At 45.0% G+C, this 24,531-nt stretch overlaps 1 protein-coding gene across 7 annotated transcripts in view; it reads right to left on the bottom strand.

Annotated features, from left to right (window-relative positions):
• Positions 1 to 24,531, bottom strand: part of B4GALT6 (beta-1,4-galactosyltransferase 6) — a 313,677-nt gene that overhangs the window by 268,592 nt on the left and 20,554 nt on the right. For 4 of the 7 annotated variants that reach the window (XM_033929542.1, XM_033929543.1, XM_033929541.1 and 1 more), the window contains exon 2: positions 3,662 to 3,778. The exons of 2 other annotated variants lie outside the window; for them this stretch is intronic. In XM_033929542.1, coding sequence (XP_033785433.1) covers positions 3,662 to 3,761 — 100 coding nt within the window. In that variant the 5' untranslated portion in view covers positions 3,762 to 3,778. Of the gene's footprint in view, positions 1 to 3,661; positions 3,781 to 24,531 lie in introns of those variants that run through there. One more of the 7 variants, XM_033929544.1, reaches the window with a different exon arrangement.

Genomic DNA, 24,531 nt, shown 5'->3' with positions numbered 1-24,531 from the left:
GCAGCAGAAGATCTTGAAAACGCTTATAATACCGAACAGTAAAGCCATCCAGCCCAGGCAACTTACCAAGTTTCATAGAACGCAGCGCTCCCCGAGCCTCAACCAGCGTGAGAGGACGGTCCAACCGGGCAATATCGTCCTGCGCAATCTTGGGCATCGCCGCCGAAGTTAAATAGGCATCCAGGTCTTGTGAAGACCCAGTCGCTTCCGGAGTATAGAGATGGGAGTAGAACTCCACAAAGCGTGCACGAATAGCATCATCTTTCCGCAATAACTCCCCAGAAGCCGCCCGGATCGATAGAATCTGATTACGTATCTGCCACACTTTCAAACGATGGGCAACTAATCGACTAGCTTTATTAGAGAACTCAAAATATCTCTGTTGTAGGAGCTGCAAATTAAATTGTAAACGCTCCAAATCCAGAGCCTGGAGATCACGGCGAGCTTGGAACAATTGCCCATGCAGCTCTATATCCCAAGGTCTGCGCTTGTGTAAGCTCTCTAACCTGCCTATCAAAAGTAACAAAGCCGCTGCAGCTTCCCGACGTTTACGCTGCCAGGCAGAAGCCAGAGCAATCAATCTGCCCCTAAGGGTAGCCTTTAACCCATCCCAAACCGCCTCCATCGATGCCCCACACTCCACATTCACTTCCAAATACTCCTGTATCCACCCCTCTATCTGTACCCCCACCTCCGGGTCATCCAAAAGACTGTCATTGAAACGCCAGAATTTCTGTCCCAAACCACCCCCTCCCCCAAAAACCTAGTACAAACAGGAGCATGATCCGACCACGTAATTGATTCAATCCCCGCTGACTCCACCCGACGAAGCAATCCCCGCTCCACAAATACATAATCGATTCTAGAATAAGAGGAGTGCATCCCAGAAAAGTAAGTATAGTCTCTAGCCGACGGATGCAACCACCGCCAGCAATCTACTACATTAAGGGCAGTCAGCGCCTCCCGCAACAGTTTACGATCCCTCCTCCCATAATGATCCGCCCTCCCCTAATTATCCAAATGAGGGGTCACTGTGAGATTAAAATCCCCACCCAAAACCAGGGCCCCCCCCCCTTAAACCGGAGAATTTTAGGCACCAACTCACGGAAGAAGGCCCCCTGACCTTCATTGGGAGCATAGATATTAACCAGGGAATACAAGCACCCCTCAATCAGAGCCTCCAGCATTATATACCTACCCTGAGGGTCTCGCACCACCCTATGCACTTCACAATGAATCCCCTTACAAATAATAATCCCCACCCCACTCCGCTTGGAAGTACCCACCCGGGAGGCCCAAAAGGCCTGGGGGAAGCGAGAATCTGTAACCAGGGATTCGTGGGACTGTAGTAGATGAGTCTCCTGGACAAAACATATATCTGCCCTCAGTCGAAGCAGCTCTCTATAAAAAGCCCTTCTCTTATTGGGGGAATTGAGACCCCGGATATTATAAGAGACCAGCCTAAATCCCTCCATACTCCAAATAAATCAGAAAAAATGCAGACCCAACCCCACCATTTTTGTCCCCATATCCCCCTCCCCCTCCCACCAAACCACCCCTCCACCCCCCCTCCCCCAAAGTGAGAGTCCACAGATCTCCCACCACCATGCAAGGAAGTGAACCATCCCCTAAGCCCCTAACTCAAATCCCCACAACCATATGCTAACTATCAATACAGCACCCCCAACAATCCCCAAAGGCAAACACACCAACCCAACAATCCCCCAGAAAGACAGTCCCCGCTCCAACCCACCACACTTCACCCCCACATAGCACATTCACAGCCCCTGACCACCCCACACCCCAGGTCGAGTCCAGGGGCAACCCCCACAAGGCTCCCACCCAAAACTCAGAGCCCAGAAACACTGTCTCAAGGGGCGAGTCCAACAAAACACCCCTCACAGGTGCAAAAGGAAAAGACAGGAACAAAACACAGATAGTCCAGCTGCCCTCAAGGGAGGCCACTCGAGGAAGAGGCGGTAGCTCTAAGAGGAGGCCCTCCCCCACGGCCTCTCCGCCCGCTCCGGGATCCACTCTCCACTCTCTGCCATCGGGAGGCGGCAGGATTCCCCACACGGTTGGGCACCGCTCCCACTGCAGGAACAGCCTCCTCCGGAATCTCAATACCCACTTGTTGCAGCAAGACACGGGCCTCCCGAACGGTGGTAACTTTAGTGTGAACTCCATTGATGGAAATGACTGCTACAAAAGGATAAGTCCAGCGGTAGCGCAAATTGCTACGCTGCAGAGCTTTAGTCACTTCTCGGAATGCCCGGCGTTTCTGAAGCATGCCTGCAGCAAGGTCCTGATAAAACTCCAACCGATGGCCCTCCCAAGTAACCGTGCCCAACTCCCGGGCTCTGCGGAAGATCTGCTCCTTAAGCACAAAGCTCTGGAGGCACAGCACAATATCTTTGGGTTGTTCCGTGGTTCGGGGTCCCAAAGCTCGATGCGCACACTCAAGACCCGGCTCCAGAGTGTCGTCCTGTAGAAGCCAGCAAATCAGATTGATAGTGGTAGCGCGAACATCTTTATATTCTGGCAGATCAGGTAAGCCCCGCACCCTCAAGTTATTACGCCGTGTGTGGTTCTCCAGGTCCTCAACCTTATCCAAGAGGAGTTGGTAGTCAGCAGAAGCAGTTTCCAAAGATCTTTGCACTCCAGTCACATTTTCCTCACAACTGTCCAAACGCATCTCCACCACTTCAACCCTCGTGCCCACCTCCACCAGGTCAGTGCGCAGCTCCTGCACTACCTCCCGGACTTGAACCGCCACGGCCGATATCTTGGACTTCACCTCCAAGATCCAGCGCTGCATGTCCGCTTTTGTGAGCGGTTCCAGCAAGATGCTCTCCTGCATGGGCTCTGCCACCATATCGGCAACCGCCGCGATAGCGCCGCTCAGTCTCGCCGCCTCCCCGCCACTGGTCTCCGGGCCCGCGCTGCCACGTGCAGCCTGGCCCAGCGCCTGCTCCATCGTGCGCTGGCCGGGTTTATCGCCGGGGAGTTTTTTGCGCGTTGCCATGGGGTCCCTCTTCCCTTCACATACCTCTTCACCGCCAAGGAAGAAAAAAATTGCGCCTCTTTCACAGCGTTTTGATAGTTAGGACACCGGGCCCGAACGGAGCTCTCAGCTTAAGCTCCCATCCGCGGCGATGATGTCACTTCCTTCTCTATACAAAACATCTTTACCAATTTAAGATCCCATCCTATTTTGTGGTAAGATACCTACCAAACTTAATTCTTCCACTCAAATTTGTAACACACTTTGGACTCCTTTTTAAAAGTTGCAATAGCGATTCCCCTGTGGCTAATGTGATGAAGCCAATAGGAACTGAATGAGCTTCCTCTCATTTGTCACATGGGAATCACTAATGCAGTTTGGTAAAAGGAGCCCTTTGTGAATTTATATATACATAAAGCAAAATATAAAATCTGAACCATAAATACATGTATTTGAATGGGCCTGACAAAAAGCATTCATAATCAAACCCCCTCTTAAGCACATCTTGAGATATCCACAAAATCATAGCAAATGGATACGTTTTTCATAAAAGGCTAAAGGCTTGGATGTTCGAGCAGCATTATAGGGTTAATCTTTAGAGAGGGAGTAAAAAGGTTTACCCTACTTGGGAAAATAATAAAGAAAACTAGTCCTTACCAGTGCCATTCAGTGTAGTGTTCTTATTAGTGTACAATCTGATCATCTGTCCAATTGTTTTCACATTATCTCTCAGCATTATACCTTGGGCTTGCACCATGAAGAGGTAGGTATTTGCTGTAAAAAGATGTTTCATCTTAATTTACGCTTAGACTTTACCCTTGATCTTCCAGTTAAAATTAAAAGAGGTCATTCATACTTAAGTACAGTTCATTTTTTGTTGACATCACTGCTCATACTGATCAGGTTTGCAGCCACAGTTTAATTAGAAATAGATAAGGAAAGTAAGCTAAACTGATTTAGTCTGCCCATCCGCAGTAACCATTGTCTCTTTCTTTCTCCGAGAGATCCCACGTGCCTATCCCAAGCCCTTTTGAATTCAGACACAGTCTCTGTCTCCACCACCTCTTCGGGGAGACTGTTCCATGCATCTATCACACTTTCTGTAAAAAAAAGTATTTCCTTAGATTACTCCTGAGCCTATCAGCTCTTAACTTCATCCTTTGCCCACTCATTGCAGAGTTTCCTTTCAAATGAAAGAGACTCAACTCATGAGCATTTACATTATGTAGGTATTTAAACATCTCTATCATATCTCCCCCTCTCCTACCTTTCCTCCAAAGTATACAGATTGAGATCTTTAAATCTGTCCCCATATGCCTTATGATGAAGACCACATACCATTTTAGTAGCCTTCCTCTGGACCGACTCAATGCACAAGTGCCTTTCTGCCCGACATAGGTGCGCGGTTCCTTAGTTCAGTAAGCCAGCTAAGAAGCCAACCAGGGGAGGTGGGTTGTGAGAATATCTGCCTGCTGTCACTGGATAGCACCTGTTATGGTAAGTAACTGTGCTTTTGAGAGGTTTTTAAACTAGGAAGAAGGGGGAAAGCCAACAGTTGACCGAGAGAGAGTTGATGGTTCGGGAAACGGTATACCCGGATGATACCGTGCAGGAAGATAGAGGGAAAGACTCACCGGATCACAGGCAAGACAGATCGAAAGAGACACAAGGGGGAAGGAAATGCAAGAAAGGAACAGGTCGCAAACTCAAGTGTATGTACACGAACACAAGGAGTCTTAGGAATAAGATGGGTGAATTAGAAGCTATGGCACAAAAAGATACCGTTGACATCATCGGCATCACGGAAACACGGTGGACTGAGGAAAATGTCTGAGACACTGTGCTACTGGGATACAAACCATACCGCAGAGACAGAGTGGGGGCATAGCCATATACGTCAAAGAGGGAATTGAATCTACTGGAGAGAACATGCCACAACTGACGGATAAGTTAGAATCTCTATGGGTCAAAATTCCGGGAACAAATGGACTGGAAATGAAGATCGCCATCTACTACCAACCCCCAGGGCAGTCCGAAGAAATTGATGGAGAAATGACAAGACGAGATTAAACGCAACTGCAAGGGAGGCAACGCAGTTATCATGGGTGACTAACTATCCGGGGTAGACTGAAACCTAGGCACATCCGACTGCGCTAGGGAGACCAAGTTCCTGGATGTTGTAGGCGATTGCTTCCTGGAACAACTTGTCAAGGAAAATACAAGAGGAAATGCAATTTTGGACTTAATTCTAAATGGACTGCAAGGACTGGCACAAGATGTAGATGTAGAAGGACACTGGAAAACAGCAATCACAATATGATCTGCTTCGGCTTGGACGCAGGGGCGAAACATCGGTCCAGAACGACGGCCATGGCATTGAACTTCCAAAAAGGGAATTACGAAGGGATGAGACTCATGGTGGGGAAGAAGATTAAGAAAAGGATAAGCACTGTAAAAACGCTAGAGCAAGCTTGGTCCCTTTTTAAGGACACAGTCACCAAGGCACAAAATCTATATATACCGCATATCAACAAGAGATCCAAGAGGAAAAAGAACAAAGAACTGGCGTGGCTCACTGTAGAGGTGAAGGAAGCGATCAGAGACAAGAAAACTTTGTTTAAGGAATGGAAAACGTCAAAGACAGATAAAACTGGAACAAACACAAACATCAACGCAGGTGCAATAAGGCAGTAAAAGGGGCCAAAAGAGACTGAGGAAAAAATAACCAAGGAGGCGAAAAACTTCAAGCCGTTCTTTCAATATATTAAGGGGAAATGACCCGCGAAGGAAGCAGGTGGATCCGTTGGATGACCATGGAATAAAGGGAGTGCTAAAGGAAGACAAAGCAATCACCGACAAACTGAACATATTTTTTGCATCTGTATTTACCGAAGAGGATATACACAGCATACCAGAACCCATCAGGCTATATGCTGGAAACGAAGACGGGAAACTGGCAGGGTTGCTGGTCAGTCTAGTGGAGGTATGTAGGAAGATTGATACGCTTAAGAGCAATAAATCCCCAGGACCGGATGGCATCCATCCGAGGATCATCAAAGAATTGAAAGGGACTATAGCTGCACTGCTTCAACTAATAGCCAATCTGTCAATCAAATCAGGAAAGATTCCGGAAGACTGGAAGGTGGCGAATGTTACGCTGATCTTCAAGAAAGATTCGGGTGGCTGAGGCAGGCAAGGAGAGAGGAAGAAAAAGGTTGGACTCATGGAAGGACAAAGATGTTGGTTAGGGAAAGGAATGAGGTCTGGAGGAGACAAAGCATGCAGGAGGCAGAAAGAAGGGAAGAAATATTGGATGTAAAGTCAAAAGAAGAAAAGTGCAACCAGAGACTCATGAAATCATCAGACAACAAAGGTAGGAAAAATGATTTTATTTTCAATTTAGTGATCAAAATATGTCCGTTTTGAGAATTTATATCTGGTGTCTATATTTTGCACTATGACTCCCCTTTTACTAAACCGCAGTAGCAGATTTTAACGCAGGAAGCCTAAGAGCATCGAGAGCAGCAAGGGGCATTCAGCGCAGCTCCCTGCGCTCAAAACCACTATCGCGGTTTAGTAAAAAGGGAGGGGTATATTTGTCTATTTTTGTATAGTTGTTACTGAGGTGACATTGCATATTTTAAAATCATCTGTCTTGACCTCTTTGGAAACCCCCCCCCCCCCCCGAATATAAACGATTAATGACATTTTCTCTGCGTATAGTGTGCTTTGTGTTTTTTAAAATTTTATTGTTGGTAGATCAATTTGACTTGGTCATTTTAAAAGTAGCTCGCAAGCCAAAAAAGTGTGGGCTCCCCTGTACTACACTTGATACACCATAATTACCATACTATGTCTGCCATTCTACAATCTCTCATACCATGTTGGCCAAATAATGTTTGCCACTCCATGTCTTCCATTCTATGTTGTGTCTTCCACTTACCATTATTGCCAAATCATGTCAAACTATGTTAACCATGCTCTAATACTATGTTTGCCGTGCTATGTTTTGCTGTACTATGCTTGCCAAACTAGGTCTCACCATACCCATGTTTTGTCATATATTGTTTTACCATGCTTCAACTATGTTTGCCATGCTATCTTCTACCATACTATGGGGTCCTTTTCTCAAGCCACACTAGCGGGGTTAGCGCGTCGGACATTTCATCACACACTAACCCCCACGGCTGGCTAAAAAAACTAACGCCTGCTCAATGCAGGCGTTAGGGCTAGCGCGGCAGGCGGTTTAACATGCTGTATTACGCGCATTAAACCCCTACCGCAGCTTGATAAAAGGACCCCTATGTCTAAGAGTGTGGCGCAGTGTTTAGAGCTACAACCTCAGCACTCTGAGGTTGGGGGTTCAAACCCACACTGCTCCTATATTATTAGATTGTGAGCCAGCTAGGACAGACAGGTAAAAATGCTTGAGTTCCTGAATAAATCCATGTAAACCGTTCTGAGCTTCCCAGGTAGAACGGGACAGAAAATTGAATGAATAAATATATATAGAGAGATATAGATATAGATACTGTATATACCGTATGTATATGTATATATATTTATATATATATATATATATAAAACTCTCCTATTTATTTTTTTAGGCTTCTAATTTTTGTATATAGGTACTTCAAATTGTATTTTTTCCTTGTATCTAAAGCCTGCTGAGATGACAAGGATAATTTGAGTCCTTTACTCTGCCTTCCTCTTAAACACTCCTGGCTTTCGTTCACCATTATTGAAAGCTCTCTGTTGGGATTTCCTAAATATTATGTTTCAATCAGCTCAAAGTCAAAATGCATACAGGAAATTTGAGATCACAGCTAAGCATGGTTAAGTTAGAGAATCTATATTTGTCACAAGGATTTATTACAGCAACGGTCTTAGCATGCCTTGATTTATTATATCACATATTCAAGTTCACAATGTGTTAATTTTCCCAAATTTGGCTGCACTAAATCTAACCCAAACCAAATTAATTATATCTGAAAAAAAAGTCAAACCACACAAACCTTTACTAACTAGATTTACAAGTTTGCTATTGTGATCTTCCTCTTATCCATAATGCACAGCTACAAAGTATAATCATAGCTACTCTCCTTAGGCAGGTATTTAGTTCTTCTGATTCCCTTCCCAGCACTTAATCCGCATCCCTGAGACAGACCAAATTTAATAATTGGAGCCACAAGGCTCTAGAGAAGTAAACATTCTCCTCTATGGACTTTAATTATATTATGCTTATATAGATTCAGAACAACTTGTTTTTCTAAGCAACAGTATTGATTTTTCAGATCTATACTAAATATTCACAGGAAGGTATTTGGAACCTTTGTACTATATTGTATATACTGTACACAACTCAAAATATTGTGTACTCTAATGCAAAACACAGTTTAAATGAATAGAAATTTTACCGAAGCAGAACTATGCTTAAATGAAAGCAAAAAGTCAAGCCTCAAAGATCTCCAAATAAAAATTCAGCAAGATCAAGACCCTATCAGCATTTTTTAAAAAAACAACAAAAAAAGCAAGCAACCGTCCAACAGAACTTAAGGAATCTCATACCTATTTATCTTTCATTTTAATTTTCGATCTAAGTAAAAAAAAAAAAAAAATTAATGCATCTTCAAATTTTTTCTGACATGGTTTATTTTGCACACAGGAGAAATTTAGAAAAACTTGCGTATCCATCAGAACTACCTATGAGGGGCATGGAAACTGCTATTGAAGATAATGGTATAAAGGGACATTTTTCCTACAGAAGATGTTTCATCTGTAAGATCACTGTTGAAATGATTGTATTTAAAAATCCACAGGATGGCACAATATACAATTTGAGTTACATACTTCATGCACCACTAATTAGGTATAGAAACATAGAAGATGACGGCAGATAAGGGCCATAGCCCATCAGGTCTGCCCACTCTACTGACCCACCCCCAAGTCTACTATCCTAGGTATCCCACTCCTGGTGACAGGTTCCCTTGGCTTAACCCTCTATAACCTGTCCTTGTGAGAAATTATATGTAGGACAAAACAGTATATTTCAAATTTGCATTGCTAAGCATCACAGAAGGATAGCGAGGTACTCCAGAGCGACTAGTGTCAGTTAGAGAAATGGGCAGAAAAATGGCAGATGAAGTTTAATGTGGAAAAGTGCAAAGTAATGCATTTAGGCCGTAAGAACAAGGAATACGAGTACAGAATGTCAGGTGCAACTCTGGGTAAGAGCGAACAAGAAAAGGACCTGGGTGTACTGATAGATAGGACCCTGAAACCGTTGGCACAATGTGCAGCGGCAGCAAAGAAAGCAAATAGAGCGTTGGGCATGATAAAGAAAGGAATCACGAGTATATCGGAGAAAGTTATAATGCCGCAATGGTCAGACTACACTTGGAATACTGTGTCCAACATTGGTCTCCCAACCTAAAGAAGGATATAAAACTGCTGGAGAGGGTGCAGAGACGAGCAACGAAGCTAATAAATGGTATGGAGAACTTGGAATATGAGGAACGACTTAAGAAACTGGGACTGTTCTCCCTTGAGAAGAGTAGACTGCGAGGGGATATGATTGAGACTTTCAAAATACTGAAAGGCATCGACAAAATAGAGCAGGGAAAAAAATTATTTACAATGTCCAACGTGACACGGACAAGAGGACATGGACTGAAGTTAAGGGGGGACAAGTCCAGGACAAATATCAGGAAGTTCTGCTTCACGCACCGAGTGGTGGACACCTGGAATGCTCTCCCAGAGGAGGTTATTGCGGAATCCACCATTATAGGATTCAAATGCAAATTAGATGCACATCTCCTTACGAGAGGCATAGAGGGATATGGGTGACCAAAACTACATCAAGCGTGTGCGGATCACCGGACTCGATGGACCGTAGGTCTGATCCAGAGATGGCAGTTCTTATGTTCTTATTTAAAAGAAATTCCTCCCTTGTGGGAGATGTTTATGTTTATTAAAAACTTTCTATACCGCATAACAGCCTAAAAATGGATCCAAGCGGTGTACAATATATAATACACAATCATCAGGAAAGAAACTTCATTTAAAAATAGGATAGAAAAGAATAAAAGCAAAAGTTAAAAATTTTTTTTTTTAAATCCTAAAATACAAACAATCGAAATCTCCATAATAATTCTAATAGCAATAAAAACAAGCAATCATATCTCAGTAAACCATAATAAACACATACAGTTTAAAAAAAATTTGTTTTTGCATTTCAAAAAATTAATAATAATATAAATACAGATTACAGTCCCAAATACAATTAATGAATTTGAGAAAGCCAATTGAAAAAAAGTGCGCTTTTAGATGTCTTTTAAAGTTTATGTATGATTCTTCTTTTCTCAAATCTATGGACAAATTATTCCATAACCACAGAACTAGATAGGAGAACGCACTATCTCTAGTTGACGCAAGATGTTAGACTGGGTTCACCAATATCCTCTTAGTGTTTTTGAGGGAGTGGGAGGTATGGTGTTGGGACTGCCAAGCCCCTCATTTATGTTTATTAATTTTTATTCTGCCTATGTCTGGCAAGCAGGCAGTTTACAGACCAAAACAATTATGAAAAGAACTTCAAACAATAAACAGAAAAGCATGCAGACACATCCTTACTTATAAGTCAATTTTAAACAGACAATAAAATGCAGTGTACTCCTTACTAGACTGATGTTCCAACCATTTTATCAAATGCCTGTTGAAAAACGTGTTTTTCAAAAGATATCTTAATTTTTTTTAAACAGGGCTCCGCCTAAAGGGGAAATTAAGTTCCATAAAACTGGAGCCATAAAGAAAAAAAATCCAAGTGTTTGTAGATTCAAAGTTTTGCCTTTGAAGAGATGGAAAGTATTTGAAGGGGGGCAACATGAGGCACCTAGGAAATAACCATATTGGACAAAGAATGGGCTAAACCTACTTGAGCAACATTAAGGGCTCCTTTTACAAAGGTGCATTAGGGCCTTAACGCACGGAATAGCGCGTGCTAAAATGCTGCACGTGCTAGCCGCTACCGCCTCCTCTTGACCAGGCTGTAGTTTTTCAGGTAGCGTGCGCTAATCCGGTGCCTGCGCTAAAAAAGCAAACACCTGACGCAGGGTCCCGGAGTGGAGCGACCACTCGTGAGGCTTCAGCAGACGACTCAACCTGTCTGCCAGACAGTTCCACTGGCCCTGAATGTAGACAGCTCGAATGAATATGTTGCGGCAGATGGCCCAATCTCAGAGCCGCACCGCCTCCAGACACAGGAACCTGGACCCCGTGCCCCCCTGTTTGTTGATATAATACATGGTGACCTGGTTGTCCGTGTGAACCAGCACCACCCGGTTGCGAAGCAGGTGACAAAAGGCCTTCAGAGCAAGGAAAATCACTCAAAGCTCCAGAAGATTCATGTGACAAAGGCGGTCGGTACAGGACCAAAGACCCTGGGTGCGCAGACCGTTCAGATGAGCCCCCCAAGCATAGGTTGACGAGTCCATCGTGAGGACCTTTTGCGGAGGAGGAGCATGAAACAGAAAACCTCTGGAAAGATTTAAAGAGAGCATCCACCAATGGAGAGACTTCTTCAACAAAGGAGTCACGACAATACGTCGAGAGAGAGGATCTTGATCCTGGTTCCATTGGGAAGCCAGAGTCCATTGAGGAATGCGCAGGTGAAGTCTGGCAAAAGGAGTCACGTGAACCGTGGAGGCCATGTGACGTAGGAGGACCATCATGAGCCGAGCCGGCACCATGTGCAGAAGGGTCACCATTCAGCACAAACGGATAAGGGCCTCTTGATGAGGCCAAGGCAAGAAAGAGTGGAGACGAACCGTGTCCAGGACCACTCCGATGAATTCGAGAGACTGGGACGGGCAGAGGTGAGACTTGGGAAAGTTCACCTCGAAGCCGAGACTCTGAAGGAGCAAGATGGTTTGACTCGTCGCTCGCAGGACTTCGGTGCGAGAGGACGCCTTGATTAACCAGTCGTCGACGTAGGGAAACACCTGCAGGCCGCGGAGGCGCAGGGCTGCAGCTACCACAACCAGATATTTCGTGAAAACCCTCGGAGAGGCCGCCACGATACTGGAGATGATCCCCCACCCGGAATCTCAAATACCGGCGAGAGGCCGGGTGTATCGGATTGTGAGTGTACGCCTCCTTGAGGTCCAGTGAGCACAGCCAAGAGGGGATACACCGTGGGAAGGGTGAGCATTCTGAATCGTTTCCGGACCAGAAACTTGTTCAGAGCACGGAGATCCAGGATCTGACGCAGATCCCAACTTTTTGGGTGCCAGAAAGTACAGGGAATAAAATTCGGAGTTCCACTGATCCGGGGGAACCTCCTTGACCGCCCGAAGGCAAAGCAGGGCCCAAGCTTCCTGCAGAAGAAGAGGGAGCTGAGATTCAGCAGAAGGAAATTCTCTTGGAGGCATATCCGTGGGTACGCGACTGAAGTGGAGGGAGTACCCCTCCCAGATGATAGACAGCACCTAACTGTCGGTGGTAAGACTCTCCCACTGGGCATAGAAATGATGGAGATGACCTCCGATGGGGAAGGGGAAGACTCCAGAAAGTGAGCCCGAAGGCTCGAAGTGGAATTGTCAAAAGGACAGCCCTGGTCTTCGCCGAAGCCGACGGCTGAGTCTTAGGTTGACGTGGCTGCTGCTGCAGGGGCCGTTTTGCAGGAGGCCTCGAGACAGCAGGAGGCCTTCTTTGACTGATCAGCTTCTTTGACTGGGTAACGGGGAAGCTGGATATTGGGAAGTCCCTGGACATCGTGTACCTGGACTTTAGCAAAGCATTCGATAGCGTACCACACCGCAGGTTACTGAGCAAGATGAGTTCTATAGGATTAGGTAACACATTGACGAAATGGGTTGGGAGCTGGCTTGGAGGTAGGCTCCAAAGGGTGGTGGTGAACGGTACCCCCTCCGAAATGACGGAGGTGATTAGTGGAGTACCACAGGGCTCAGTTTTGGGCCCAATCCTATTCAACATCTTTATAAGAGACTTGGCAGAAGGGCTTCGAGGTAAAATAACATTATTCGCCGATGACGCCAAACTGAGTAATGTAGTGGGCAAATGCACAACAGACGAAGATTCAGTGCCCGACAACATGATGCACGACCTACTCCTACTGGAGCGATGGTCTAGGACATGGCAACTCAACTTCAATGCCAAAAAATGCAAAGTTATGCACCTGGGCAGCCAGAATCCATGCAAGTCTTATACCCTTAATGGCGAGATCCTAGCAAAAACGGTAGCAGAACGAGACTTGGGGGTAATCGTCAGTGAGGACATGAAGTCTGCCAATCAAGTGGAGCAGGCTTCGTCCAAGGCAAGACAAATCATGGGCTGCATACGAAGGGGTTTCGTCAGTCGTAAGGCGGAAGTCATTATGCCATTGTATAGAGCCATGGTGAGGCCCCACCTGGAATACTGTGTGCAATTCTGGAGGCCGCATTATCGCAAGGATGTGCTGAGACTGGAGTCGGTGCAAAGAATGGCCACCCGGATGGTCTCGGGACTCAAGGATCTACCATACGAAAAACGGCTTGACAAATTACAGCTATACTCGCTCGAGGAGCGCAGAGAGAGGGGGGACATGATCGAGACGTTCAAGTATCTTACGGGCCGCATCGAGGCGGAGGAAGATATCTTCTTTTTCAAGGGTCCCACGACAACAAGAGGGCATCCGTTGAAAATCAGGGGCGGGAAACTACGAGGTGACACCAGGAAATTCTTTTTCACTGAAAGAGTGGTTGATCGCTGGAATAGTCTTCCACTACAGGTGATTGATGCCAGCAGCGTGCCTGATTTTAAGGCCAAATGGGATCGGCACATGGGATCTATTCACAGGGCAAAGGTAGGGGAGGGACATTAAGGTGGGCAGACTAGATGGGCCGTGGGCCCTTATCTGCCGTCTATTTCTATGTTTCTATGTTTCTATGAGTGGATTTGTGCGGGTACCTCCTGAGAGGAATTTTATATTGGCGAGCCGGAAGGAGCTTTTGGCTTAAGTTTCACCAGAGACGCGAGGTTTAGTGGCAGCTTCGATGGAATCATCAAAGAACTCATGATCCACACACGGGAGATTGGCAAGGTGATCCTGCAGATTCGGATCCATGTCCACAATCCGGAGCCAAGCGAGGCGATGCATGGCGATGGCAAAGGCTGTAACTCTTGCGGACAATTCAAAGGCGTCGTACGAGGCTACTGACCTTTATGTAAAATAAATAAAAACAACAGAAAAAGGAAACCAAAATGGTTCTCTAAATTTATGGCAGAGAAAATAAGGGCAAAGAGCTGGCGTTCGTGAAATATAAAAATACCCAAGAAGAGGAGTACAGTAAGGACTACCAGGTGAAACTGAAAGAAGCCAAGAGAGAGAGATATCTGGCGAAAGCACAAGTGGAAGAGGAGCAAATGGCTAGGAATGTAAAAAAGGGAGAAATTTTTTTTTTCCAGATATATTAGTGAAAGGAAGAAGAAAAATGGAATTGCAAGACTAAAGGATGATATGTGGAGAGTTTTGAGGAAAAAGAAAACATGTTAAACAAATACTTCTGTTCCGTGTTCACGGAAGATCCTGGAGAAGGACTGAGATTGTCTGACAAAGTTACACATGAGAATGGAGTAGATACCGTGTCGTTCACGGAAGAAAATATTTATGAACAAGTTGAAAAATTGATGGTGAACAAAGAGATGGGACTGGACAGGATCCATCCCAGGATATTGAGGGAGCTCAGAGAGGTTCTGGTGGGTCATATTAAAGATTTGTTCAACAAATCTTTGGAGACAGGAGTAGTTCCTGGGGACTGGAGAAGAGCGGATGTGGTCCCTATTCACAAAAGCGGTCGAAGAGATGAATCGGGAAGCTACAGGCCGGTAAGCCTCACTTTGGTTATTGGAAAAATAATGGAAGTGTTGCTGAAAGAAAAGATGGTGAAATTCCTAGAATCAAATGAGTTACAGGATCCGAGGCAACATGGTTTTGCAAAAGGTAAATCGTGCCAGACAAATCTGATTGAATTCTTTTATTGGGTGACTGGAGAATTGGATCAAGGGCATATGCTAGATGTAATTTACTTAGATTTCAGCAAAGCCTTTGACACGGTTACTCATAGAAGGCTCTTGAACAAACTTGATGGGCTGAAGTTAGGACCCAAAGTGGTGAACTGGATTAGAAATTGGTTGACGGAAGGTCCTATGTTTGGGTAGGAGTGACGGGGGGTTAGCGGTCCCCAATGTAGTGTAGTGAAGTATTATCAGGCCGCTCAGTTGCGTGCCCTTTTAGAATGGCAGGCGCAGGACCCGAAACCGTGGGTGGTGACTGAGCAAAGTTTTTCCGACAGGGTGCCGTAATGCATCGGCCTTGGGTATATGGGAGAGTGCGGTCCGCGGGAGTTTTGTCTTCGGTTGACACTTCCTTACGGGTTTGGAATCTGACCCAGGAGGCTTATTGTTGGGTAGGCGCCATTCTTGGTATACACCATTGCGACATAATCCAGATTTTGTGCCTGGTCGGGGTAGGGAGTGTTTGCTAGTGGGAGTCTCGTGGATTGGTTTGTGTGGGACAATTGTGGGATCCGGTTCTGGGCCGAATTCAGCCCTTTGTTGAGCTCCAGGGCCGTTTTGGTTTTAGAGCTCGGGATCTGTTTCCTTACTTGCAAGTTGTTCATTATCTCCGGACCTCGGGTGTACTGGGGGACTTGAGGGGTGGCAAGACTCCCTTCGAGTTGCTGTTGGGTCCGGTACTCAGGAAGGGTGCTCTGTCTGCTATATATAGGTGCCTTAATAGCCGGGGGGCTCTGCTCCCCTATATGTTGGCTTGGGAGGGAGATTGGGAGTCTGCTATTTCCCTGGACACTTGGGGGACATTTGGAAAGAAGTTTCTTCGGCAGGCATTGCAGCTTTGTTGGTTGAGAATGGGTATAAGGTTCTTTTCCGTTGGTATTATACACCTCAGGCTTTGGCTCGTTGGTGTGGGGGGGCAAGTGCTCTTTGCTGGAGGGGCTGTGGGGAGGTGGGTACCTACCTTCATATATGGTGGCAGTGTGGGAGGGTGAGTGGGTTTTGGGCTGGGGTTTTCTCTCGGATGTCCCGGATCCTTAATTTACAGATTCCGGTTGATTGGCGGCATGCCCTTTTGTATTGGCACCAATTGGATCTTGACTGGGGAGACTCTTTGTTTTGTAAGTTGGCTTTCACTGCTGCCCAGTTGGCTTTAGCCTCCTTATGGAATCAGGTGCAACCTCCCACGTGGCACATGGTGGAGCAGCGCTTGATTACCTGGCAGCTTCTTAACCATTTGACGGCTTTACGGCATGGCAAACAGCATGGCTATGCTCATATTTGGCGCCGCTTTCGGGACTCTGTAGGGGTTAGTTGTGGGGGTGGAGCTGGAAGTTGAGTTGGGGGCTTGAATGGGGGGACTTGTGCTGGGGAGACCCTATTCCTACTTCTTTATTTGAGTTGGGTTGGGAGACCCTTTACCTATTCTGGTGCTGTGGGAACTGTGTTTCGTCCCTGGGGGTTGGGAGGGGGGATTTTGCTGTGTTATAGCTGGTTTTGTAGTTTGTTCTTGTATATTTGTGGATATTGCACGTTTCATTTGCTGGCAGCACTTTTGGTGTTAAAAAAAAAAAAAAAGAAATTGGTTGACAGACAGACGCCAGAGGATGGTAGTTAATGGAATTTGCTTGGAGGAGGGAAAGGTGAGTAGTGGAATCCCTCAAGGATCAGTGCTGGGGCCGATCCTGTTCAATATCTTTGTGAGAGACATTGCCAAAGGGTTAGAAGGAAAAGTTTGCCTTTTTGCAGATGATACCAAGATTTGTAACAGAGTAGAAGTGGAAAATATGAAAAAAGATCTGCAAAAGTTAGAAGAATGGTCTAATATCTGGCACCTAAAATTTAATGCAAAGAAGTGCAGAGTAAAGCATTTAGGGTATAGAAATCAGAAGGAGCCATATGTGCTGGGAGGTGAGAGGCTGATATGCACCGAGTGGGAGAAGGACCTTGGGGTAATAGTGTTTGAAGATCTAAAGGTGAAGAAACAGTGTGACAAGGTGGTGGTTGTTGCCAGAAGGATTCTGGGCTGTATAGAGAGAGGCGTGACCAGTAGAAGAAAGGTGTTGATGCCCCTGTACAGGTTGATGGTGAGGCCCCCCTTGGAGTACTGTGTTCAATTTTGGAGACCTTATCTGGCAAAGGACATAAAAAGACTTGAAGTGGTCCAGAAGAAGGCGATGAAAATGGTTAAGAGGTTTGTGCCCGAAGACGTATGAGGAGAGACTGGAAGCCCTGAATATATATACCATAGAGCAGGGGTGTCAAAGTCCCTCCTCGAGGGCCGCAATCCTGTCGGGTTTTCAGGATTTCCTCAATGAATATGCACGAGATCTATTTGCATGCACTGCTTTCATTGTATGCTAATAGATCTCATGCATATTCATTGGGGAAATCCTGAAAACCCGACTGGATTGTGGCCCTTGAGGAGGGACTTTGACACCCCTGCCCCAGAGGAAAGGAGGGACAAGGGAGATACGATTCAGACTTTAAATACTTCAAAGATATTAACGTAAAACAAAATCTATTCCAGAGAAAGGAAAATGGTAAAACCAGAGGGCATAATTTGAGGTTGAGGGGTGATAGATTCAAGAGTAATGTTAGGAAATTCTTCTTTACGGAGAGGGTGGTTGATGAGTGGAATGCGCTCCCGAGGGAGGTGGTGGAGAAGAAAATGGTGACAGAGTTCAAAGAAGCATGGGATGAACACAAAGGATCTCTAAACAGAAAATAATGGGTATACATTGAAGGAACTAAGGCCAATACTGGGCAGGCTTGCATGGCCTGTGTCCCGTATATGGACATTCAGTTAAGGACGGGCTGGGGAGAGTTTTGATGGCTGGGATGGTGTAGATGGGCTGGAGTGGAACCTAAGCACACTACTGGGCAGGGCTCTGGATTTCTGGCCCAGAAATATCTAAGAAAAAGGACCATTTAAACTAAATTAATTTATGGAGCATGTATGGTTGGCCAGACTGGATGGACCACTCGGGTCTTTATCTGTCATCATTTACTATGTTACTATGCTATTGTTTGCTCTGAAAGCAAGAGGGGTTCAGGGGTACTATTTACTTAATCCCCTACTGTTAATTATACCACATGCCACTAATTGATGGTCTTGTGGGAAGTCATTTCAACTTTCTAGAGGACTTTAAAGTACCGTACTTTTCTGTTTACCCTGAATGAGATAGTACACAAATAGATACTCCTGTAGCTGATACAGTGTATTAATAGATTTTCTACAGTTCTTCTAACAGAGATGAATTCTTAACCACTCTTACTAGGAGGTGAGCTAAATTTTGGATTCCATGCCGAAACTGGCCCCCAAATCTTTTTTCTACCCAAATTTTGTTTTCAGCTGCACCCAGGTGATGAGTTTTGTATGCAGTTTCAGCTAAAAGCTTTTAGACATTCCAGTGGCAGTCTTGGCTGAAATAAACAAACAAACAAAAAAAGCCATTTTGATTGACCTCTACCTCTGAACTTAAAATTATTCTAGATGAAACAGTGGCATTTAACATGAATATAGAGGGCAAGAACAACCAAAGGCACCTTCCCATTTAAATGCATATCACGCCAATTAAAATATTCAGAGGTTAAACAGGTTAGGCCTCTTCAGCATGGAAAATAGATGGATGAAGGAGGATATGATTGAGGTCTACAAAATTCTGAGTGATGTAGAATCTCTAAAAGTGAATCAATTTTTTTACTCTTTCAAAAAGTACAAAGAGTTAAAGACAAGACTAAGAATGTTATAATGCCTCTATATTGCTCCATAGTGCAATCTCACCTGAGTACTGCGTTCAATTCTGGTCACCTTATCTCAAAAAAGATATAGCAGAACCAGAAAAGGTTCAAAGAAGAGCAATCAAGATGATAAAGGGGATGGAACTCTTCTTGAATGATGAAAGACCAAAGAGGTTAAGGCTCTTCAGCTTGGAAAAGAGACAGCTGAGGGAAGCTACTGAAGTCTATAAAATCTGAATGGTGAACATACAAGTCGATCGATTTTTTTACTCCATCAAAAATTACAAAGACTAGGGGACACTTGAAGTTACAGGGAAATACTTTAAAACCAATAGGAGTAAATATTTTTTCACTCAAGAGAATAGTTAAGCTCTGGAACACATTGCCAGAGGATGTGGTTAAGTGTGGTTAATGTAGCTGGTTAAAAAAATGTTTAGACAAGTTCCTGGAGGAAAAGTCCTATTGAGATAGACATGGGGAAGCCACTGCTTGCCCTGGATCTGTAGCATGGAATGCTGGTAAAATTTGGGAGTTTTCCAGGTAGTTGTGTCCTGGATTGGCCACTGTGAAGATGGTATACAAGACTAGATGAACAATTGGTCTGACCCAGTAAGGCTATTCTTATGTTATGACCAGGGGGCACAATGAAATTACACAGAAATACTTTTAAAGCAATAAGAAAAAACATATTTCACTCAAAGATTAGTTAAGCCCTGGAACTTTATTGCCAGAGGATGTGGTAACAGTGGTTAGCGTAGCTGGGTTTAAAAAGGGCTTGGACAAGTTCCTTGAGGAAAAGTCCATAGTCCGTTACTGAGATAGACACAGGGGAAGTTACTGCTTGTTCTAGGTTCGGCAGCATGGAATGTTGCTACTATTTGAATTTCTGACAAGTACTTGTGACCTGTATTGGCAACCATCAGAAAGAGCTTACTGGGTAAGTATGGCAGAATACTGATCTAGTATGGTTATTCATGTTTGTGGACAGGACAGCTAACTTATCAAGTAACCTGATCTCCCTCTATACACCTCCAAAGTCATCAAGATCCTACCAAGAAGCATCCCTAATCATACCCTCTCCAAAGGACATAATATGATACTAGCCAGTGAGCCTCCAGCAGAGTAACTCACACACTCCCTGAAAGGCTTTGCTTAACATGAAACTCTACTCTACTTCAGGAAGCAAATGAAAGAATGACTCTTCATACAATATTTTAACAGAAGAAATTAACTTGCAACTCACACACACACACACAAGGGGCAACACTGGCTGACATAGTGTGACATAGTGTATCCTAGCTGAGATTATAATCATGAATGTTTCTGACTTTGCATGCAACTTTTTTTAATCCAACTTTTTAAACTCCTGTTGCTCTATATGTTTAATCTTTGCTTACACCCTTTGCAATTTATATTAAAATGTTTATTATGTTTTTGTTGACTTTGCAATGTAGCATACTATGCTATACCTTGTATTATTTGAATATTTTTAGTGCTGTAATTGTCTTGCTATGTTTGACTTATTCATGTTGTACACTGCCTTGACTAAATTCCTTCAAAAAGGCAGTAAACAAATCATACATAAAATGAACCGATATGTAGAGAGTGATGAGGAAAAAGCAAACGTGCTAAACAAACACTTCTGTTCTGTGTTCACGGAAGAAAATCCTGGAGAAGGACCGAGATTGTCTGGCAAAGTTACACAAGAAAATGGAGTAGATTCTATGCCATTCACGGAGGAAAGTGTTTATGAGCAACTTGAAAAATGTGGACAAAGCAATGGAACCGGATGGGATCCATTCCAGGATACTGAGGGAGCTCAAAGGTTCTGGCGGGTCCTATTAAAGACTTGTTCAACAAATATTTGGAGACGGGAGTGGTTCCTGGGGATTGGAGAAGAGCGGATGTGGTCCCTATTCGCAAAAATGGTCACAGAGATGAAGCGGGAAACTACAGGCCGTTAAGCCTCACCCCCTGATGTCACCAGCAGCAGATCCGGAGCCCCCCCCTTAAAAGGGGCGGAGCCAACATCGCGCAGCCGTTCGAAGGGCCTCAAGAAGGGCCGAGTTGTTACACCTAAAAGACACCAGGGAAGGACAGCAAGGTAAGGACGCCAACAAATAACAGCTAAATAACCAAAAAGTATATAAAAACAAATCACAGTAAACGCAGTAAACGTAGAGGGAACATACATACGAAACAACAGCAGGACGTAAGCAAACTGCTGGCTTAAAGTTAGGAACACCAACACAGAACTCTATAACACTAGTCAACACTAGTCAATGCGGCACATTAGGATTATATACAAGGAAAAACTTACAACTAGGAAATAGGGAAGTTGCAAGCAGCAGGCACAGAAGAGAACACACACACACACAAGCAAGAAGTTACTCCAAAAAGGTGGATAGCAATGGAAGCAGAGGGAATCCAGAAGATGAGCTTTCCAGTATACTGCACAGACTGCCATATGTACGATTACCTCCCCTCGGGGAGGCAGTCGTATGTATGCAGTCGGTGTTAGGAGCTGAAAAGCTTGAAAAAGGAAGTTAGTCAACTGAAGTACAGGATTCAGGAACTGGAGGGACTTTACATCGCAGAAGATCCAATCAGGACAGCTGAAGACCCTATGAGAGAGAGGCACATCGAGGAACAAGTTAGGGAGCTTGAGGAATTCATTCACTCCATATTCCTTATACTTTAATCAATGGATAGATTGTGCTCAGAGACATGGAGGAAAAAGGGGTTGTCAGCAGATATTGGAAGTTCACTGAAAGCTGAATTGCAAGCTAGACCAGAGATTGATACCCATTCTGGAAGACTTGAGAGTCTTTCGCTGTTACCATTTGGCTTCCTGAAGAAATTTTGAAACGTGGCACATCGAGGCCAAAGAACTATACACAAAAGATATGTGCTTTTTCAATAATACAATCTTTCAAGTCATGCACATATAAAAGTGTGTTGAGGTGGAAGTTTTGCAATGATTGGGTGGTGAGGTTTTTGGGGGGACTTTCTGTCCCCTTTTTCCTCCATGTCTCTGAGCACAATCTATCCACTGATTAAAGTATAAGGAATATGGAGTTCCAAGAGGACTTTTAAGAAGTTACAGCAATTAAACTAGCGTGTTTTTTGTTTAATTTCTTAAAAAGACTGAGTAGGCTTAGCTACAGCAGGAGTCTGGAGTTTCTGCTGGCGCTGTTATTGGGGCTGCTTCCTGGGTGAAGGCCGGGAATAAGCCGAAGCAGATTTCTGTGGATAACGACGTTGACATGGTTTATAAGGCTTAGCAGCTGGAAGCTTAGGCTTAGGTCTAATCAAAGAGGCAAATGACTGCTCATGCTGACAGACACTTGATGGCAGCCTCAATGGATTCGTCGAACAGCTCATTACCTTGACAGGGCATATTGGCTAGGCAATCTTGAGGGTTAGGATCCATGTCCACATTCCGTAACCAAGCCAGATGTCTAATTGCCACAAAAAAACAGTGACTCAAGATGAAATTTCAAATGCATCATAAGTCTCCTGGAGCATAAACAGACGTATTTGAGATAGGGTATGGTGGAGCTGTTGAAACTCAGGCAACCACTGCTCAGGTAAGTCTGAGAAGAAGTAGGGCATGGTCTTTATGCAGTACTTAAGATAAGAGGTGAATATGAAGTTGTAGTTCAAAATCCTGTTTGCTATCATGGAATTTTGATACAGACGGCGTCCAAATTTGTCCATGGTCCGTCCCTCTCTTCCTGAAAGGACTGCAACATAGACTTTGGTGGGATTAGACTTTTTGAGAGATGATTCTACCACCAAAGATTGGTGAGACAATTGTGGCTTCTCAAACCCTTTACAAGGAACCGTGTGGTAACGAGATTCCATTTAGGAGGGTATAGACAGAATAGAATAAGGAGTCTCAAGATTTCTCAGGAAAGTTTGTTTCAGAACAGGATTCATGGGAAGTCTCATAGTGTCCTTTGGCGGTGGGGCAATTCCACCTCAGCCAAATACTCAGGAGTATACTTAGACTCGGACTGTAGATCAATTTGAAGAGCCTTACTCATGTCAAATATGAATTTGGAAAATGATGTGAACTTCGAAGATGAAGAACCTCAGGAGGAGAAGCAGAGCGAGAGCGAGGTGCTGCAGAATAAGAAGAAGCCTCCCTGGAGTACTAGGAAGGGATGTCTGTATCCAACGTAAGAGTCACAGAAGAAGCTCCACTGTGTGATATAGGCGGAGTCAGAGAGTGCTTACATTTGACAGGACGTGATAGAGAGGTCCGAGGAGTGTGAGGGACTGAATGCCTCGACTTATGCCTTGTAGAAACCGGCAAACAAGGATCCCTCTTAGCATTTCTCGACAGAAGAGTCTGGGGCCTGGACGAACCTCGAGATGGAGAAGAATGAGGCGTTAAAGGCTTCCTGGTTCAAGACCTATGCCCAGTTTTGGAGGGAGTCTCAATGGGCTTCGAAGAACAAGGAAGAGAAGACTCCATATTCCTCCTCGAAGACAGGTGCCTTGAAGAGGAATGCTTTGAATGAGGCTTGGATCGAGGCTTCTGCACCACCTCTCGAGCAGGATGAGTAGCTGGAGACCTGGACCTGGAAGGACGAGGTGAGTAGTCACTGGAGAACAAAGGTCGAGGTCTGACAGGTTTAGCTCCTCGCACTTTGACAGAACACTCAGACTAGCTCGCAGGAAGCAGGGTCAAGGCAGGGGCAAAATTAGCAAACATAGAGCTAAGCTGCTTGGGCAAGATGGCTTCCAGCATGTCTTCAAAAACAGGCACCGAGACCAATGATTCTGGTCTAGAAGGTGCAGCAGTGCGCCATAGAGGACGACCTCAAAGATGAGTAGTCCCTATTTTTGGAGGCACGCTTCACAGGAGGTCTCATAGAGGCCGGCACAACTGCACTCATTGCCTGGAATGCCTGAGACTCAGTTGGAGGCTTCTTAGCTAGTGTACCTGCTGAGGGAAGAATAGACTTGTCTGAGGATGAGGCCTTAGGAGGCGCGGCAGACGAGGCCTTCACTGACAAAGGCGACTTACTGGAGGTCAAGAGCTTGACCAATGAGGCCGCGGACGAGGTCAAGACCTTTTCAGTAGAGGGCTCCATTCCAAAGAGCTGCTGAATCTAGACACAACATCTCCGGAAAGCTCTTTTTTTGAAGGGTAGCACAGCGTGGGCACGATTCAGGATAATGTTCGGGTCCTAAACACTTGATACACCAACGGTGTGGGTCGGTGAGTGAAATCGCCCTGTTGCACTGGCTACACCTTTTAAATCCCGTAACAGGCCAGGACATAGACAAAAAATACGGTCACAGCCAATCGAGAGCTGGCAGCAGGCCCTAAGGCCAAGCCCCGCCAGACGAGCAATGGAAGAAAGAAAAAAAAGTAAAGTTCTTTTTTTTTTTTTTTTGAAAGCGCAACACACAGCAATTTAGAAACAAAAGAAAGAAAAAATCTGTGGTGCAAGAAAGCACAACTCGAATTTGGGGCAGAGCTTAGAAACAGGTGCCTCTTAGCTCTGAGGAAAAACGACAACTGAGGTACCTCAGAGGAGACGCGTGACTTACGTTCAACGGGAAGGCACTCGCGCATGTGCGGTGCAGCACTCAATCTTTCTAAAAGTTCTACAAGCAAGTCTGCTTGTGAGGCTGTCCGCTTCGGGCCTCCATGGATGACGTCACCCACATGTGGAGAATATGCTGCCTGCTTGTCA

The sequence above is a fragment of the Geotrypetes seraphini genome, chromosome 2 (assembly GCF_902459505.1).
Source record: "Geotrypetes seraphini chromosome 2, aGeoSer1.1, whole genome shotgun sequence".
NCBI classification, from domain to species: domain Eukaryota; kingdom Metazoa; phylum Chordata; class Amphibia; order Gymnophiona; family Dermophiidae; genus Geotrypetes; species Geotrypetes seraphini.
This window is presented reverse-complemented; position numbering and strand designations above follow the sequence as displayed.